This window comes from Pan paniscus, chromosome X (assembly GCF_029289425.2).
Source record: "Pan paniscus chromosome X, NHGRI_mPanPan1-v2.0_pri, whole genome shotgun sequence".
Lineage (NCBI taxonomy): Eukaryota > Metazoa > Chordata > Mammalia > Primates > Hominidae > Pan > Pan paniscus.
The window spans coordinates 129,065,780-129,084,869 of NC_073272.2; the positions used below are offsets into that span (position 1 = coordinate 129,065,780).

General features: G+C 51.0%; 1 protein-coding gene across 2 annotated transcripts; it reads right to left on the minus strand.

Moving 5' to 3' along the window:
- Positions 1-2,753: 2,753 nt before the first annotated feature.
- On the minus strand, positions 2,754-12,500 carry APLN (apelin). Of its 2 annotated transcripts, none has more exons than XM_055106429.2 (3): positions 11,666-12,500; positions 5,997-6,168; positions 2,754-5,314 (listed from the first exon to the last, which is right to left on the minus strand). In XM_055106429.2, the coding sequence occupies exons 1-2, from the start codon at positions 12,015-12,017 to the stop codon at positions 6,002-6,004; spliced, it is 519 nt and encodes a 172-aa protein (XP_054962404.1). In that variant the 5' UTR covers positions 12,018-12,500; the 3' UTR covers positions 2,754-5,314; positions 5,997-6,001. The 2 variants fall into 2 exon arrangements, with proteins under 2 accessions (XP_054962404.1, XP_024783151.2); XM_024927383.3 differs by having other exon boundaries at positions 11,951-12,477.
- Between the last annotated feature and the right edge of the window lie 6,590 nt (positions 12,501-19,090).

Consider the following 19,090-nt stretch of genomic DNA (forward strand, 5'->3'; position numbering starts at 1 on the left):
ACCTGCATCATCACAGTCAATCCTGATCACAGTGCTAAAAAGTAGGCAGCAGCATCAAACTCAAAGAGGTTTGAGTTGAGATAGAGACCACATGGCTCAAAAAGTCAAGAAAACTATCTGGCTCTTTACAGAAAAAGTCTGTTGGCGGCTGATTTGAAACATTCAAGGACGTGTCCTGGATGCGGCTTGGGCCTTTGGCTGAAGTCCAAGACAGCGGCAAGGGGAGTCACTTGCTGGGCTCCTTCTCTGAGCACTGGCCACTGCATAGGAAAAGCTGGATTTTCAAAGGAGTCCTAGAGAAGAAGCCTTCCTTTCAAGAGTTACCAAGAAATGCTGGCTGAGTCAGAGGCCCTTCTCAAGCCAGGAGAGGAAGATACTGAGTAAATCTCTGCCATCTCCTTTGGCAGTTAGCTGGCACAGGCACACTCTGGTCAGAAAGAAACTTTGGATTGAGAAATTTCAGTTGAATAACCTTTAGGCTTGGAGAGTCGAATTCTATAAGGACCTCAGAATGGCTGCTCAGGCCAGGCCTCATGGTTCCCTCAATACGGAGGAGCCCAGCCCCTACAGGGGGTACCAAGCCAGCTAGGCCTACAGGAGAGTCTGAAATGTTAGATTTCTAAGCAGTTATGGCTCATTTTACACCACACCTGGGGTCCTGAAAAGCTGTGTGTGGTCTGAGTCTGTTTGCCTCCCTAATCTCTGTCATTTCAGAGGCTGCCTAATTCTGGATGGATTTGAAAGAGTGTTGGTTTTCAGATTCTCTGCCCCCACTCGTCAACCTCTCAGTTCAGGACCTCCGGTCCAGAAACAATCAGTTAAGTGAACTCCTATTTCTTTTCCTAAGCTCTGCATTTTGAAAAGCAATGCCCTACTCTGCTTCTGTTGTATTTATTTGGTCAAGATATCTCCAAAGGGTAGTAGCAACGCATATCATATGTTCAGCCTTCTTTTGGTTTGAGGTCTAATTATCTTTACAGAAGCCACCAACTTTCTTTTCCTTATCCCCTGCCCCAAGGAGGTCACACTTGGATCCACCCAATAGTATCCAGTTGACTACATATGTTCCATAGACCCTGGTGGCTGCTCCCCCTTCCTTGTCCCCGCCGTCTCTGCCCATCATCCTTTCACCAACTTAACCAAATGCTATTGTGCCTTCTAGGGCCTGTTTTTATCACTCAGCCTCTATTAGCTTTCCCTGATCCCACCAGTCCACACTGTGCCCTCTTGTACTATGAGTTTGTATTGTACTTACTAAGAATAACAAACATAGCTGGGCATGGTGGCTCATGCTTGTAATCCCAGCACTTTGGGAAGCCAAGGCAGGCGGATTACTTCGGGTCAGGAGTTCAAGACTAGCCTGGCTAACCTGGTGAAACCCTGTCTCTACTAAAAATAATAATAATAATAAAAATAAATAAATAAATAAAAATACAAAAAATTACCCAGGCATGGTGATGGGTGCATGTAATCCCAGCTTCTTGGGAGGGTGAGGCAGGAGAATCATTTGAACCCAGGAGGTGGAGGTTGCAGTGAGCCGAGATTGCGCCACTACCTTCCCTCCAGCCTGGGAGACAGAGCAAGACTGTGTCTCGGAAAAAAAAAAAAAAAAAAGAATATCAAATTGTACCTAATTCTTCTTTCTAGTTAGGGGACCTTCTGTAGTACTGTAGAAAGAGTTTGCATTCTGGAATTTGAAGACCAGATTCTAGATTCACTTATCTAATTCACTGTACCCTTATGGGTCAGTATTAAGTTGTCCTGCCCCATGCCCCACTCCCTTCTCCTTGCTTTCACGTGAATTTAGAACTTTGGGGATGATTAGGCAGGTAACAGACTAATCAGCATAAAGCCAGTCCACCTGAAACCTCTGCTTAAAACCAGTTCCACCTGTTTGCCTAAAAGTCAAACTAGTAATTTTAAAATAAGGCATTTTGCACCAGTTTTCCTAAGAGGCACTTCCAATGTAACATCACTTTTTTTTTTTTTTTTTGAGATGGAGTCTGGCTCTGTCACCCAGGCTGGAGTACAGTGGTGTGATCTCGGCTCACTGCAACCTTCACATCCTGTGTTCAAGCAATTCTCCTGCCTCAACCTCCCGAGTAGCTGGGATTACAGGCACCTGCCACCCAGCTAATTTTTGTATTTTCAGTAGAGACGGAGTTTCACCATGTTGGCCATGCTGGTCTCAAACTCCTGACCTCAAGTGATCCGCCTGCCTCGGCCTCCCAAAGTGCTGGGATTACAGGTGTGAGCCACCGCTCCCAGCCGTAACATTGCATTTTTAAATCACTATCACAACTTGTAGCATTTTGTCAATAATGCGATTGTTTTGTATGCTTGTGGGTGACTTTTTCTATTTTTCTCTCCTATTGATCATTTTTATGATTTTTTAGGGAGTTTGTTTGAAGACCCTTTCTTTAAAATTGTATATTTTTAGCACTAAATACTTGTCAAATCTATAGGATTTCCCACGAGATTTATCAAATGAACCCATTTTGATCCCTCCTCTCTGCTTCTCACTGAGTTTTGCTCTGTACTGTGTATTCCTGTGTGCACCTAATGGGTTTATTAACCAAATTAGCATGTACACAATGTTCCCTTCTGTTCTGCAAGATATTGGCATTTTGACAACAAACGTGAAGTGAGACAGATGGGGCAGAATTATATTGAACTCTTTGCATTTTATTTTTCAGGCTATCTCATTCATCAAGCAACTCTACTTTGTGAAACATAAAATGATACAAACAAAGTCATTATCAAATGTATTTATTGCTGAAAAGATAACATTTTTCAAGAAAGGCAAACTGGCTAAAAAGTCCTGAAAGTGTTCAAAAGTAGATAAAATAGCAGAAGACACCCACCAAGGATACAAAACAATTTTTAGTAGCGATCCTGCATTTAATCAGTATGTTCTTAAATAAACTGCTTTAAAAAAATTCTTCAAATGACACTGCCAAAAAAATTAGGACACCCAAACAGATGCCAGAAAACCTGTAAGTGGGCTGGATTTTATGTGACCTGGTCATTAAGCATAGGGATTCATTTTGTGAGCTCATGGCAAATCGGTTTGAGGCCAGTTGACCTAGAACCGATTTGGGATGCAGGCACTTACCTCCCTGCACGTGCAATATGTGGGCATGGGGACACCCATGACCCCCAGGGGAAAGGAATGCCCCTCCTGAACATGACCTCCAAGAGTAAGGGCGAACTGTCAGCTTTTAACTGTTTATTATAAAGACATATTTACACAGAACAATCTTTACAAACACATTGAACACAGGGGAAGGGAACAATTTCTTAATGAACAGGGCCTTAATATCTTTGTATAAATTAGTATAAGAATCATAAACAACCACTTTAAATAAGGCAGCCCCCCCAGCCCACCCACTACCCTCTTCTGTTCCCTATCTCCCAGCTTTCTTAGCCATCCCCTACTTTCTCCCCTTCCCCACGGGGCTGGGCTTGGCTGCAGGTCATGGCAGGCCGATGAGGCAGGAGACACAGAAAGGAAGGGGGAAAGAAGGCCCAATCCCTGACGGGGGCGTCAGTGGCAGAAGAGACTTTCTGGGCACCGACCAGTCCCCACTCCAAGCATGAGCCTTTAAGCAGCAGCAGCAGCAGCAGCGTTAGCAGCAGCATAGGTAAAGGGGCTTGGGGGAGGCGGATAGGCAAACATTGGGGCTATTGTGGGACTTGGGGGGCCCTGACTCCCCCGTCCCCATACACACAAAGTTGGGCATCAGGCTCTTGTCTTCTCTTTCTCCCTCCTGGGAACCCTGCTCAAGCAAAAGGGGAGAAAGCCCCCTCCAAGGAATGGCTGGTGATGGCCCCTCACGGAAGCTAGGGCCTCCCGGGGAGAGGGTGCTATTCCTGCTGCACTTCCTCCCATCTTTCTTTCCTTCCTTCTCTTCCTTTGCTTTCTTTTCTTCCCTCCTTCCTTCTGCCCTTCCCTTCCTTCTTCTCCCCTCTCCGCCTCCCCCAAAGGAAAAGCCCTGGAAGGAAGGTCCGGTCAACACGAAGGGAAGGCCATGGAGTCCAGTGATTGAAGGCTACCTCGGACTCCTGAAAACCACCCTGGGGTTGAGCGGTAGTCTCAGTGCCTGAGCCGCCCCTATTAGAGTACCCCGGGTCCGGGAATGCTGCCAGTTATGGGGGCAGCTGGCCAGTTATGGAACCTTCCAGCCCAGCTGGGGGAATGGTGCAGCAGGGGTAGGTCAGGGAGGTGGGAGCAGCTCCAGCCCCACAACAGGACAGTTCACAGCCAGCTTGCCTCTCCCTTCCCTTCCCCTCCCAGCCACCCCCAGCCCCAGCCTCGGGAAAAGGCACTTCATTTGCTTTGAAAAGACATCATCAAGAGGGAAGAGGGCGTCATAAAGTAGGAGATGGGAGACCTGGTCCCCATCCCGGCTCTGCAATGACTCTGAGCAGGTCACTCCCCTCTCCAGGCTTCTGTTTTGCAGGCGTTTGCCTAAGAAGGCTAAGTGATCTTCAAGGGTCCTGTCAGCTCTAATATTCTGTGATTCTTGGCAAAAACAACCTCTTGCTTGGCTTTTACTCCTGGGAGGGTATATGGCCATGTCAGGCCCAGCACCCTCCCCTCCTGACCTGGAGCTTGGGCTAGCTGGGGACGGGGTGTGGGGGAGGAAGAAGGGAGTATTGGGAGGCACACTAAGGCAAGAGAAGTGACAAAGGACTTCACGGGCCCCTCTCTACCTCTCCCTTAACTGAGCAAACACCGATGCTCCACCCACTTCACCAGAGCTCCCCCCGCCACACTTCCATGCCCCCAATGTGCCCTGTCTGGATCCCCGCAGCCAGCACCTCTTAACTAGAGTCTCTCCTTGCTTTTCTCTGCATTATTCCCTGGAGGCCGGGGGAGGGGTCCAACTGACAGGAAAACAAGGGATCTGCTGGAGCCCACAGAAGGGAGCATTTCCACCCCGCGCCCAGGGCAGACATGAGGAAGGAAGGCCCAAGTGAAGGTTTGGGGCGTTAGATGAGACAGGCAGGGACTAGGGCGGAGGGGACCTGGAGAAGAAGGGAGGCTTTCTGGGGCTAGGTCTCCAAAGCCAGTCCAGGGAGGGGCCAGGAAGATGGACTGGACGGATTCTTGTGAGAGAACGGGAATCATCCAAACTACAGCCAGGAGCACGCCACTGGGGGAAGCAGGCAGGTGAGAAGAGCTGGGCCCACTGGTGGCTACAGCAGGTGCGAGATGAGAGCTGAATGGACGTGAGGCCTCCAGAGAAGCAGACCAATCTATGGAGGAGACACAACCGCAGGGGGTGGGCACTTGGGGGCCCCTTCAGTCCTAAGGAGACAAAAATGACAAGAGAGAAGTCATGGACATATGCTAGGCCAAAGGAACTCCCCAGGAAAGGAGAGGAGACCGCCTTCTCTTTCCCCCAAACTCCACTCAGCCCAAACCTCAATCCCAAGGCCCCTGAGTTGGTGCCTGCCTGTCCCCACTGCAGTGGGACAGCCAGCAGACCAGGGAAGGGGCAGGCTTCAGCTGTCCTCTCTCTGCTGCCACCTTGGTTCTTCCCTCCTTCTCACAGCTCCGGGCAACCACAGCCACAACTGTCCTCTTGTTCTCTGCCTGAGAGCCCCTAGAGCTCTCTGCCTCCTTCCCCAACTCTGGCGACAATCTACACTGGACATCTGTAGGTTTGCCCTGGGCACCCCTCCCCAGCCATTAAGGTCCACCAGGATGTCTACAAATCTCTAAGCAGGCCAGCCTCCCCAACCCCAGGCAGCAGGGTGGAAGGGAGACTGGCTCCAAGTATCAAGCCCCTCTCTAGGCCTCAGACGAGGAGATCGTCTGTAAAATAAAGGGGCTAGACAGCTGCCCCATAAGCTCTCTTGCCAGCTCTAAGCCCCCAGGACTGCTTGATGGATGTGTCTGGCCAGTGATGAGCGGCAGGGTCACCCGGCTTCTAGGCTGCCCTTCTCCCTCCGCTTTAGCACTGTCCACTGAACAGAGGCTCAAGTACCTGCTTCAGAAAGGCATGGGTCCCTTATGGGAGAGGCGGGGCCGCTGGCGGCGGAATTTCCTCCGACCTCCCTGCCAGGGCCCTGGCCCATTCCTTGACCCTCTGGGCTGCACCAGGTGGCGGACATTGCCGTCTTCCAGCCCATTCCCATCGGGAAGCGGCATCAGGGACCCTGCAGGAAGGAGAAAGCCTGTTAGTGAGGAAGGTTGTTGGAAACGGGCAGGGGCTGCAGACCACAGGCCCGCGGGAGGGGTGGTCTGTCCATGTGGTGGCACTTCTCATAGATTTTCTTTGTTTCTCTTTTTCATATTGAGGGAAAATTTGCCATTTCTGCACCGTCCTGGGACAAACGGAACCTACTACTCACATCTTGCCATTGATGTAGCTGACTTTCTGTCCTTTTGACAGTTATATCATGTTTCTGACAGGCACAAGTGGGTTCTTTCTTTGGAACGTCATTGGGGGGTGTGCACTTTGGGGTGTCACGCCTGTACTTGGCTGGGGGGCAGGAGGCAGTAATCACCATGGCACCCCTGCAACTGGTACACTTCAAACATTTCAGACATATGACATTACAATGACCCTCCCACCGCCATGGACCCATCACCCAGATTCAACAGTTATCCAGATGGAGTCACATATGCTTTAGTTATCCCTTTTCTATTTTCCTTGACTGCAGTATTTTAAAGCAAATCCCGAACATCACGTCATTGTACTCCTACATCCTTTGATATGCAGGATGACCCACTTGTGAGTACTAGGGAGCTCATATCTCGCCCCTGGGTGTCTCATCGGTGGTTAGGCATCTCTAGGGCGCCAAGTCCTCCCAGTGGATGGGGCTGGGCCAGGGGGGTTAAGGGGGAGAGGTCTCTGACTCAGCCTGCCTCATGCTGTGACCGGATTTAGAGACCTGAGACCAGATTTAGAGACCAATAAATATTGCATGAATATTTGAGAATGAATAAATGAGAGAATGGTCACCTTCAGCAGCATGTCTGTGCACCAGGAGGGGGGTGGGCTGTTGCAGTTGGTACCTCCCCACCAATGCCCTACCTCCTGAAATTCCCAGATCACACCCTGCATCCTGTGTCTCATGTAAATTCCTTCCATTTCAATCCCAGCTGGCTTCTATTCTGCACTCTGGGGCTCCTCTTTACATCTGTCCACATCTGTCAGGAGGCTTAGAGTAGAGGCCTCCTGACACCAGACTGAGCCCTGACAATGGAATCCAAGTGGTGCAGGGTATCCTTGGGTGCAGTGAGGGAAAAGGCATGCAGGCCGACTCTCGTGAAGCCTGCAGTCCATGCAGGGAAGCCGAGCTGCCACCCCCAAGACAAGCCTGGCTGGTGGTGGCAGGCAGTGTGTGGAGATGAGATGGTGCTGGGGAAGAGGCAGCCAGGCAGGGTACTTGTGCAATGTCCAGTACAGGCCTGTGCAGATACAGCATCTGAGGCCAGAGATAATGAATAACAGTCTCTCTCCTCCTGCACACCATCTGATTTGCCTGCATCTAGATCCCTGTCCCTCGAGCCCCATTGCCATCTACCCAGGAATTCCCACCACTTGCTCACAGTTTCCATAGAGCCTCCCATTGGCTGCTCACACCCCAATCATACCCCTGGCAGCTCCCCCTTCCCCTCTGCCTCTGCCTCCAACATCCCCACGCTCTGTTCCTTCCTTGGCTCCTTGGTTTTTGTGAGTCCTCCTCTGCTTGCACACAATTTCCAAGTGTTCAGCCTCCTCTTGGGCCAAAAGTGGGCGGGTTTGGCCTTAGGGCCCTCTTCCCCCAGGCTTCTGAGCCTGCAGTTCTCCCCACTCACACCCAGACATACCCACCCCCTCCACACACACACACATAAACACATATTCTCCAAGCCTGCACCCTCCTTCCCTCTTTCCCCAAGAAAAATTGCCAGGCCCATGAAGACCCCGCTGTTGACTTGTGTCATTTGGTTAACTAGCCACACTTCCATGCCAACTTATCCCTTAAATTCATAACCTATGAGAATTAAAAGAAGAATTATCTTAGCACTTTGGAGCAGTAAGTATGGATGGAACAAGGGGGCTGCTTCTGTCTGTCATAGAGCTACCCTCTTGGCGCCATCTGTGAGGGGCCTGGGGCTGGAGAGGGAAAGGAAGGAAAGACCTTCACTAAGCTCCCCACTGCAGCTGCTTCAGCCTCTGCCTTGAGTTCTGGGGTCCCCACAAGGCTCACCCTGATCACTGAGGGCGGATCTGAATGATGCTGATAAGGAGCAGGGGAAGGACCTAGGGGCCTTGTGAAGTGAACCAAGTCAACACTTGGCTCTCACCTCTGCACCTTCGACTGCTGGGGGTGCAGAAGGGATGGGGCAGTGGTGCAGGCCATTGTAGCTCAGGGTGGTGGCAGACATGGAGAAGAGAAGCACGGTGCCAGGAGGGGGAGGGCATCATCTCCAGGTGCTCAGCACCCAAGATTGTGAGTGTCTGGCAGTCAGAAAGGGAGGGCTAGAGGCCATATGTCAGGATGGGGAGCAGGGTTGGTGGCTCTGACTCTGGCCAGGAAGATGTCTAGACTCTAGGTCTGCAGAGAAGAACCACTCTGAGCTGACTGAACCCCCAGCCAGGCCCTGGAGAGCAGCCCCGGGCTTCTTGCATCCCTCCCATTGGGTTGGGGACTCATTGTCCTCAGCATCACCGAGATCTGCTGGCTCCTCCCGCACTCTGAGCCCATCACCCACCTGTTTCCTACTTTTGATTCTGAGTCTGGCTCACCATCAGATAAGCTGACATCTGAAACCCTGGCTTTATGCTGTCCAAAGGAACAAATTAGAGGCTGTTGATTCTCATCACTGCAGAAGTCTTGACTGTACAAAGAATTCCCCTTTAGAAATGGAGGCCAGCCCTAATGCACTTAAATATTTTCTTCCAGCTCATTTGCTACGTAAAAGGAGGCTGGAGCAATCCTCCAAACAATCTCGAGCCTAGAGAGATTGGAGCCATTGCCTGCTGAAGTGCCATCAGCCACGAAGCTACAACATCTCCACGCTGAGAACCACAGTCAGGGGGAGGACAGGATTTGACTTTCATGCTATCTGAACTCCAACCCTGCCAACGCACAAAGAGGTACTTGCGACTTTTCAGGAACATGCCAGTCTCATCAGGAATGACGCACCTGTTTTTCCTCTCTCAGTCTGGCCTGTCTTGTGATGACTTTAAAAGCCCAAACATATGCTCCGGTGGGGACCCTGCTGGCAATGCCCCTCCACTGCTCTGTGGTCCTGCATGTGTCTCTTTGTCTGCCCAGCCCCCCATCCCAGTCGCCTTCTCCAGGGCCCTGTGCTGTCTCCAGTGCCAGCTTTGCTGCCCTGGGATACATCATGCTCTGTCTGGTGGCCCTCTGCTTCCCTTGCCTTAGTTCTTTGCGAGGAGAGGCCTGGCTCAGGTTACACGGGTGCTTAGTGCTGAGGACTGGGGATGGAGTAGAGATGCCCTTCCCTGAGCAGGAGGGGTACAGTAGGCTCTCCTCACACTCCCACTGTGACTGCAGGCTTTGAGCTGGGCCTGCGGAGGGGGAGGAGAAGGGGAAAAAGAGGGGTGCTCAGAGACCGAGGGACACTTGGCCCTGGCCCAGGAGTTCTCAGACTCACAAGAGCAAAGTGTATCCCAGGTCAGGAGGCAGTGGAGGAGTGTACGTGGTGGTAGCAGGGTGATGAGAGGCAGCGTGGAGAGGGGTCGGGGGTGGACATTTCAAGTCAGGACAGACTGTGGAGAGGAGGAAGTGTGGTTTTCAGGCTGGAACTTTGACTGGGGACTCTGGCTGGGGACAGCATGCCAGTCCGGGCCAAGGACAAAGTGGTTCTGGGATTCCTGCTTCTAACCCAGGACAGGAGCCAGCGGGAGCAGGACATGTGTACCTGGACCCTTGGCTGGTGGCCACCTCCAGGGACATGCCCTTCCTTGGCTCCAGGAGAAGTCAGGGAGTAGAGAAGTCAGTGAGAGCCGTGAAAGTTTCCAGCACGAGGCTTGAGCAAAATGTGAGGGCAACGAATTTATCCAAATCACAGTGGACAGATGACCTAATGAAGACGGGGGAATTAAAGCACGAAGTGGCAGGCTCTGGACCAGCCACATGGTGTTCGGGCATCCTGGCTGACTTCCCTTCCCTTGAAACCAGCTCTCTCCCCTTTGCTAGTACTGTCCCAATGGCTGGGACCCAGGAGGGTCTGAGTGGTTGTCTATTGGCCAGGGGTCTCCCCACAGCCTCTGGGGGGAGCACCAAGTGTGCAGATCCAGGAGCCCTACCTTCCTCTGGAACACTCTCTGCACCCAGTCTTCTTCTTCCCTGAAGGCACCACCCTGGACTATTTGCCTGTGGTGGTATTGTGCAAGTGTCGTGCCTTGCCAATGACACCAGATGGTAGGCTCCCTGAGGATAGGCTGGTATGGTGTATCATTTGTATCTTACATTCGTATCTTTTGCTCCCTCTGTTACCTGCCTGACAGGAGTTTCTGTGTGAAAAGCCTGCCCACTTCTTACTGTGGTGGTGGCTCACTTCGTGTTCAGGTCTTGAATAGAGAAATCACCGGCCAGCTACCTGGAGGCAGGAGGTGCCAGCCCCAACCACTGCACCTTTCTGAGAAGCCAGGCAGTGTTCCCAGAGCCACAGCAGGGCCAAAAAGCAAGAGCAGAGAAAGGAGGTGGCCTGCGATGAGAGGCAGACAGAGCTGGCTGGGCCCCTCAGAGGCTCCTGGGCTGCATGCCATCCTCCTGTTCTGGAGGGTTTGGAACCACTTAGGGCCCTGTGCCCTTGCCCCAGGAAACTCACTGCCCTGCCTTCTCCTTCTTTCTGCTCCCACCTCCCTGTGACTCCAGCCATGGTCCTGGCGTTAGTCCACCTGGTCTTGGCCTTCCCCTTGTGTGGTGCCAGGCAGGCAGCAATGACAGCCAGATCATAGGACTGTGGCAGCTGGAGGTGGGAGCTGGCAGCCCCAGGAGACATTGACACACAGAGGACAGGCAGCCTGGGATGGGGCTGCTGGGGCGTGGGTGGGGACCAGGCTAGGGGCGGACATGGGCACTAGTGCCAAGTATTGGCAGGTGAGGGCAAAAGGACTCCCCTTTCCTGAGCTGCAGGGAGGGGTCGGGTCAGGTGCTGTGCTTCCTCCTTTGGTGCCTAGCGGCAGGGAGACTAAGGTGAAGCATGCCCGTGCCTGGGACAGAAAGGAAGGCTGGAGCCAGGATGTAAGAGAACCAAGTCTCTGGGGGTGGGATGGAGGCTATGGGGAGGGCATCCTGTGCAGGGGAGGAGACCAGCCAGGACCTTGGGGTTAGGGAGGAGAAGACCAGCCCAGCCCGGCTGGGCCCGGCCCTGCCTGGGGGAGGCTGCCTCTGCTCACACATGCAGGCCGAAAGGAGCAACAGCTGGGCTCCATGCCGCCACCCCCTCCGCGCACTCCTGCCTATGCAACAAGTGTCACGTCTGCATGTTGGCACATCATCCCCGGTTTACCGCGCCCCTGGACTGGCGGGAGGCTCCCAGCCTTCAGGGACCAGAAGACGTTCAACATGGGAGCCCAGCCCACTCGACTCTGGTCAGTTCCTTCCATCGATCCACGAGGGAGCGGGCATGTCCCCCGCCTCCACCTCTACCACGCGGGGTGCAGGGCGTGGGACACGCGGCGCACACCTGTGGTCCTGAGCTCCTGGGACTGCGAGCGACGGTTAGGAGGGACAAGGTGACGGGCAGGTGATGCCAAAGGCCGAGTTGAGCCCCGCAAAAGAAGCAGTCCTTGTGGCCAGCCGCCCCATGGCTCGGGGCGCCCTGTCAATCTGCTGCCTGGCGCTGGCCGGCGCGTGGCTGCTACTGCACGGCTCGCGCCGGGCTCCCCGGGAGGCGGGGAGAGTGCGAATAGGGCGGAGGGAAAGGAGCACGCCGGCTGCAGCCCGGGCGAGCGGGAGGGCGCGCACTCACCTCCACACACCGCGGTCAAGGAGAGCCAGAGCAGCAGGAGCGCCTGCACGCAGAGCCGCAGATTCATGCTGCTCCTTGGGCCGCCGCGGCCCCGGCGAGCCGGCGCGGGGGAGGAGAGGTCGGGCGCCCGGAGGCCAAGAAAGGCGCGAGCCGCGGCTGGCGCGTGCGGGCGCGGAGCTCGGGAGGCTCCCGGGCCTCTGAGTGTGCGCGCTGAGCCCCGCTGCTCCCGCTGGCCGCCTCCGCTCTTCTGCAGCCTCCTCTCCCGCCGCGGGGCAGCGCCGCGAAGCTGGCCTCGGCGGCTCCGGGAGCGGCAGCGGCGAGCTCTTTCTTAGCGGCTGGCTGCTCGGCCGCGGCTGCAACTGCCCGTGACTCCGGCTGCCAGCGAGAATGCTCCCCGCTCACTCCAGGGGCTGCATTTTGTAGCTTGTGGCTTGGCCGCGAGCCCACTTGGTCATGTGGTCATCGGGAGGGCTAGAGGGGGGGCAGGAAGAGGGAGAGGGAGCGAGCCTCCCGCACCGCCCCCCTCCAGGCACGCACTCTGCAGCCCCAGCCCGAGCGTGAGCGCGAGAGGGAACCCCGAGGTGGCCCCACAACAAAGGCTGCGCGGCCTCTCTGACAACCTACAACCGCTCCCCAGACAATGCCCGCCTGGCCGGGGGCCAGAGGGTTTGCAGAGACCTGAAGGATTTCAAACACAGGAAGCATTTGGGGCGGTGGAGGGGCACACTTAACCCTTTCTCACCTTGCTTCCTTAACAGCTGTCAGGAAACCTGGGCGCTTAGGGAAGGACTCAGTCTGGGTTGCCTTCACTCACGCCCTCTACCTCTGACCCTGACCCTGGTCCTTGCCCTTGCCGCTGGCCAGCTTCAAGGGTTTGGTCAAGACACCCAAACACTGGCCCTCCTCTCTCCTCTGCATTTTCAACTGGCTTTGAATTGGGGGTGACTGCCTAGGCTTGTGCCCAAGGCTTGATTAATTGCCCAGGCCCCTCATGTTCCCTGCATCCCCCAGGAGGCACCCTCTACCTGGAATGCCCCCACCCCACCCTTCCGTGAGCAATTCATTCTTTGCAGCAGCACCTCAAATCCCATCGCATCCAGAAGCCTTCTCAGGATAACACTAATCCAGCAGGGGCCGCCCCTCAGCTCCTCCCCACTGTTGGGACATGGGACAGCTCCTATGGTCTCCCCTTTCTTGTTCCCTGGAGCTGTCCTCATTCTAGTTCCCCATCAACGTAAGAGGCAGGTGGTTTACCCAACTCCACACAGTCAAGGCTGGATTCATTTTGCGTGTACTTGGGATTCCGCTTTAGAAGCGGGTCCTGAAGTTGTTTGCCTTTCCAGACTAGATTGTTAGCTGCTTCTATAGCTTGGGAGCTCCCAAGGCATGGGGCTGCTTCCCTCATTGGACTGGGAACCCCCTAAGGTAGGATACTGTCTTCTCACTCTTCTGGATCTCTCCAAAGTCCCCAATATCTTGCTCTGCACATAGGTGGCACTCAACACATATTAAAAGACTGAATCGAAAGGTGTCTCCACCTTTCAGCAAGCCAGGCAGTTTGCTTGAAGTGTTAAGTCCAGATTTACACAAAAGATACATTGGACAGGGTGCGTGTGTGCCATAAAAGACATGAGAGACCATGGCATATTTAAAATATCTTTGAAATGTTGCAAAAATCCTATATATACACAATGTATTTATTATCAGTCTCTCTCCACCAGAAGGGTTACCTCCACAAGGGAGGGACATTTGCTTTGTTCACAGCTGTGTCCCCAGACCTAGAACAGTACCTGCGACATGACTGGTACTCAATACATAATTTTGAATATATAAATGAAATTTTCAAAAACATCTTTACTGCCTAAATTCAGGTAGCAGGAAGGGAATAAAATAAGGTTCTCATTAATAGCCTATGGCCCATTAACCACACTCAAGTAAAAAAAAAGCATGTGAAGCATGGCACCCCTCTTCATCCTTGAGACCCAGGATATGAGTAGCAGACATGGGTAGCAGGAGACCATTCTCCCTTCACCGTTCCCCTGGAAAGAGTTTGCTTTCTTTCTCTTTTCTTTTTCTTTTTTTCTTTCTTTCTTCTTTTTTTTTTTTTTTTTTTTTTTTGAGACCGAGTTTTGCTCTGTCGCTCAAGCTGGAGTGCAATACCCTATCTCAGCTCACTGCAACCTCCGCCTCCAGGGTTCAAGCGATTCTCCTGCCTCAGCCTCCTGAGTAGCTGGGATTACAGGCATGCGCCACCATGCCCGACTAATTTTGTATTTTTAGTAGAGACGGGGTTTCACCATGTTGGTCAGGCTGGTCTCGAACTCCTGACCTCAGATGATCCACCCGCCTCGGCCTCCCAAAGTGTTGGGATTACAGGCGTTAGCCACCATGCCTGGATGGAAAGCATTTTCTAACCAGGAGGAGAAACACCTGGCTTCTAGTCTCCACCCTCATTTGCTGTAGGGCCTTGCCATCATCACCTAAACTTACTGGGGTTCATGGAGGTGATAATCTCTGCTCTATCCACTTCAAAGTTGTTATGGGATTAAGTGAGATAATGTGCCTGCAGGTACCGTGCAAATTAAGAATAAGCTCTTGCAGGGTTGTTTTTAGGAAACTTGGTGCTCCAATCCTTGATTGGGCAAGCCCATGCACACCCAAATAAGTGTCCCCCATAACTAGGTTAATAGAAGCCTTCATATTTAATTGCACCTTTACTAGGTTGTGTATGGCATATTGCTAAGTGGTTGGAACACATAGCGCTTTCTAATACAATAGCCACTAATCATATTTCCAATGAAGTTTAAAATTCAGTTCCTCAGTTCCACTGGCCACGCTTCAATTGCCCATATGTGCCTAGTGGCTACTGTATTGGACAGCACAGAATAGAATCTTCAATCACTGCAGAAAGTTCTACTGGTTAGAGCATTCATTCATTCTTCTTTTTTCTATAATCCATTTTCCCACCCTACCTAGCCTTCAAAATGTACAAGGTGAGGGAAAAAAAACATAAAAGCAAACCAATAGAAATTCAAGCCAAGCTGAAGGCATGCATTTAGAGTAAGATTTAAAGATCTGACACTTGGGAGAATCACTTTTTAATTGAATCCTTCTCTTCATTTAACCAAATTACATCCATTTTTTTTTAGAGGCAGGGTCTTGCTCTGTTACCCTAGGCTGAAGTGCAGTAGTGCAATCACAGCCCAATGCAGGCTCAAACTTCTAGGCTCAAGTGATCCTCCCACCTCAGCCTCCCAAGTAGCTGGGACTACAGACATGCACCACCATACCAGGCTAATTTTTAAATTTATTTTTATTTTTTGTAGAGACTGAGTCTTACTATGTTTCTCAGGCTGGTCTTAAACTCCTGGTCTCAAGCAATCCTCCCATCTCGGCCTCCCAAAGTGCTGGGATTACAAGTGTGAGTCACCATGCCTGGCCACATCTGTTTTCGTAGTCCCAGATCCAAGATTTCATCTCTCTTTCTCAGGACACCCTTGCCCACAGTGACTTTGCCCTCTCCATAACAGCTATGGCTGTACCTTTCATTGGTAGATCCTCTCACAGTGCATCAGGAACACTTTTGCATCTGCACACTGTGCTCTACGGGCCTGCTGTAATTCTGCAGAGAGGACCCATCACCACCATATCCATTCAGGGGTCAAGGCCCATGAGGCAAGGAACGCAGCTCTGATTGCCCACTCTGAACCCCTTGTAGGCTCCCAGATATCTTAATATCAGATTGAAATGATCAGTTTTCGAATATCTGTATCTATTTGCCAGACTTTAAGGTCACTGCTGTGATAGCACCTAGCACAATGCCTGGCACATAATTGATACTTCATAACTGCCTGTCAGGTGAGCAACTGTCGGCCCAACACTGTGCTGTCTTTTGTTCAGGATGATACTATTGAATGAATATCAGCAGGATAAATGTTTTAAGGCATAAGTCTCCAATCCCTGGGCCATGGACCACTATGGCTCCCTGTTCTATTAGGAACCAGGCCTCACAGCAGGAGGTGAGCAGCAGATGGGCCAGCTAAGCATCATCTGTATTTACAGCCGCTCTCCATTGCTCCCATTACCACCTGAGCTCCACCTTCTGTCAGATCAGCAGTGGCGTTACATTGTCATAGGAGCATGAACCCTATTGTAAACTGCATGTGTGAGGGATCTAGGTTGCATGTTCTTTATGAGAATCTAATGCCTGATGATCTGTCACTGTCTCTCATCACCCCCAGATGGGACCATCTAGTTGTAGGAAAACAAACTCAGGGCTCCCACTGATTCTACATTGTGGTGAGTTGTAGCATTATTTCATTATATATTACAAAAAAAAATAGAAATAAAGTGCACAATAAATATAATGCACTTGAGTCATCCTGAAACCATCCCTCCTAACCCTAGTCCATGGAAAAGTTGTCTTTCATGAAACCAATCCCTGATGCCAAAAATGTGGGGACCACTGTTTCAAGGTATTTCTCTGGAGATGGGAAGGAGGTACATGAAACTGTCCACACTCTCCTGCCCTGAGGCAGCAAGTAGCTGTAAAATTTCTGGAAACATTGCTGCATTTGGGGCTCAGGACCTGTGGTCAGCAGCAAGACTCAGTTTCCAGTCAAGGTGAGGGACAATCCTGGGGGCAAGGGTAGGACTCAGTGCATTGTTGGGGACAGAAGTGAGATAGCTGACCTATGTGAGTTCAAAGTGTGACTTGCCCCCCTCATCAGAGCTATGCACATGCTATTCAGTTCTGCTTATTGTCCTATGTCACCACCAGCCACTGCTGTTCAGTTGACTCATCCACGTCTCTTGTGGGTTAAAGTGAACAGTGTGAGGCACTAAAAAGAACTCAGCTTTTGGAGTTTCACATAACTGAATTCAAATCCTGCCCCTCAACCCCATTCGTTAGCTGTGTGACCTTGGGCAAGTTATTCAGCTTCTCTGAGGCTCAGTTTTTTCCTCTGTTAAATGAGGATAATAATGGTACCTAATTTTTTAAGTGCTAAGGTTTGAATGTATGTGTCCCTCCAAAATTCATATGTTGAATTTTTTTGTTTTTGTTTTTGGAGATGGAGTTTCACTCTTGTTGCCCAGGCTATAGTGCAATGGTACGATCTTGGCTCACTGTAACCTCTGCCTCCTGGGTTCAAGTGATTCTCCTGCCTCAGCCTCCAGAGTAGCTGGGATTACACGCATATGCCACCACATCCGGCTAATTTTTTATATTTTTAGTAGAGATGGGGTTTCTCCATGTTGGTCAGGCTGGTCTCAAACTCCTGACCTCAGGTGATCCCTCCGACTTGGCCTCCCAAAGTGCTGGGATTACAGGCATGAGCCACCACGCCTGGCCTCATATGTTGAAATTAAAAGCCCAAGGTGTTGTGTTAAGAGGAAGGGCCTTTTGAGATTGATTAAGTCATGAGGGTTCCACCCTCATGAATTAATTAGTGCTCTTATAAAAGAAGTTGGAAGGGGCACCCTAGTTCCCTTTTTGCCCTTCTGTCCCTTATGTCATATGAGGACACAGTGTTTGTACCCTCCAGAGGAAGCAGCATTCAAGACACCATCTAGTAAGCACAGACTGGGCCCTCATCAGACACAGAAACTGCCAGCACCTTGATCTCAGACTTCCCAGCCTCCAGAACTGTAAGAAATAAATTTGGATTATTTATAATTACCCAGTCTCGAGTATTCTGTTATAGCAACAGGAATGGACAAAGACATTATGGTTGGGAGATTAAATGAGATAATGTGTGTAAAATACTTAGCACAGTCCCCTGCTCATTGGATGTTAGTTTTCTCCTCTTCCCGACCTGCTTCTCCCCCCACCTTTGGGTCTATCCTCTGGCCTTCTGAAACTGATCAGGAAGAAAGGGCTCTGATATGGTTTGGATCTGTGTCCCCACCAAATCTCCTGTAGAATTATAATCCCAAGTGTTGGAGGTGGTGTCTGGTGGGAGGTGACTGGATCATGGGGGCAGAGTTCTCATGAGACTGGGTAATTTATAAAGAAAAGAGTTTTAATTGACTCACGGTTCCACATGGCTGGGGAGGCCTCAGGAGACTTGCAATTATGGTGGAAGCCAAAGGGGAAGCCAGGCACATCTTACATGGCAGCAGGAGAAAGAGAGAGGGAGGGGGAACTGCCAAACATTTTTAAACCATCAGATCTTATGAGAACTCACTCACTATCATGAGAACAGCATGGGGGAAACGACCCCATGATCAAATTACCTCCCACCAGGTCCCTCCCTCAACATGTGGGGATTACAATTCAAGATGAGATTTGGGTGGGGACACAGAACCAAACTATATCACTGCCTAACCTCAAAGCCCACACTCTTTCCTCACTGAACATCAAGAAGCAGTTTCTCGGGAGGCTGAGGCCGGGGAATGGCGTGAACCCAGGAGGTGGAGCTTGCAGTGAGCCGAGATCGTGCCACTGCACTCCAGACTGGGTGACAGAGTGAGACTCTGTCTCAAAAAAAAAAAAAAAAAAAAAAAAAGAAGCAGTTTCTCACTTTTTGGGTCCACCTATCACTTTATTTGAACTTCTAGCACCTAACTCATACTGTCTTGAATTAGGAAGCCATGAAGTACATAGTGGTTAAGCACATGGGTTCTAGAATAAGGCAGCTCTGTCTCTTACTACATAGGTAACTTTGAGCAAATTATTAACCTTTCTGAGCCTTAGGTGCCTCATCAGAAAAAAGGGCTAGCACCTAGCTCCCATTGTTACTGAAAGGATTAAAAGAATCAATACCTATAAAGTACTCGGCACTGAGTTTGGTTCTTATAGTAAGGGAAGCATTGTGTAAATGTTACATATTCCCATGGGTATTTGTGTATATCTCTGACTAATATGAGATAGTAACACTATGTCTTATTCGTTTTTATATTCTCACCAGCAGTGCTGTTGCCCAAAGCAAATACTCAATAAATGTTTGCTGAATGAAAGAAGGAATTGTATATTCTTGTTAATAATTGCTCTAGGTTTATGATCCATATCAAGTGTCTTTATTTGGGCAAAATCATCACAACTTGTCCAACTGGTTCTTAGATGGGTCAACACTAACAGCTAACAGACATACACAAAGATGTGACCATCTTCCCTCTCCTCATTGTGTAGTAGTTGTT

Coding starts and splice junctions, on each gene's coding strand:
- APLN (XM_055106429.2), bottom strand. CDS start 12,017: ATGAATCTGCGGCTCTGCGTGCAGGCGCTCCTGCTGCTCTGGCTCTCC. Junction 6,169..11,665: donor CCAGGAGCTCAGGACCACAG/GTGTGCGCCGCG, acceptor TCCTTCCTGCAG/GGTCCCTGATGCCGCTTCCC.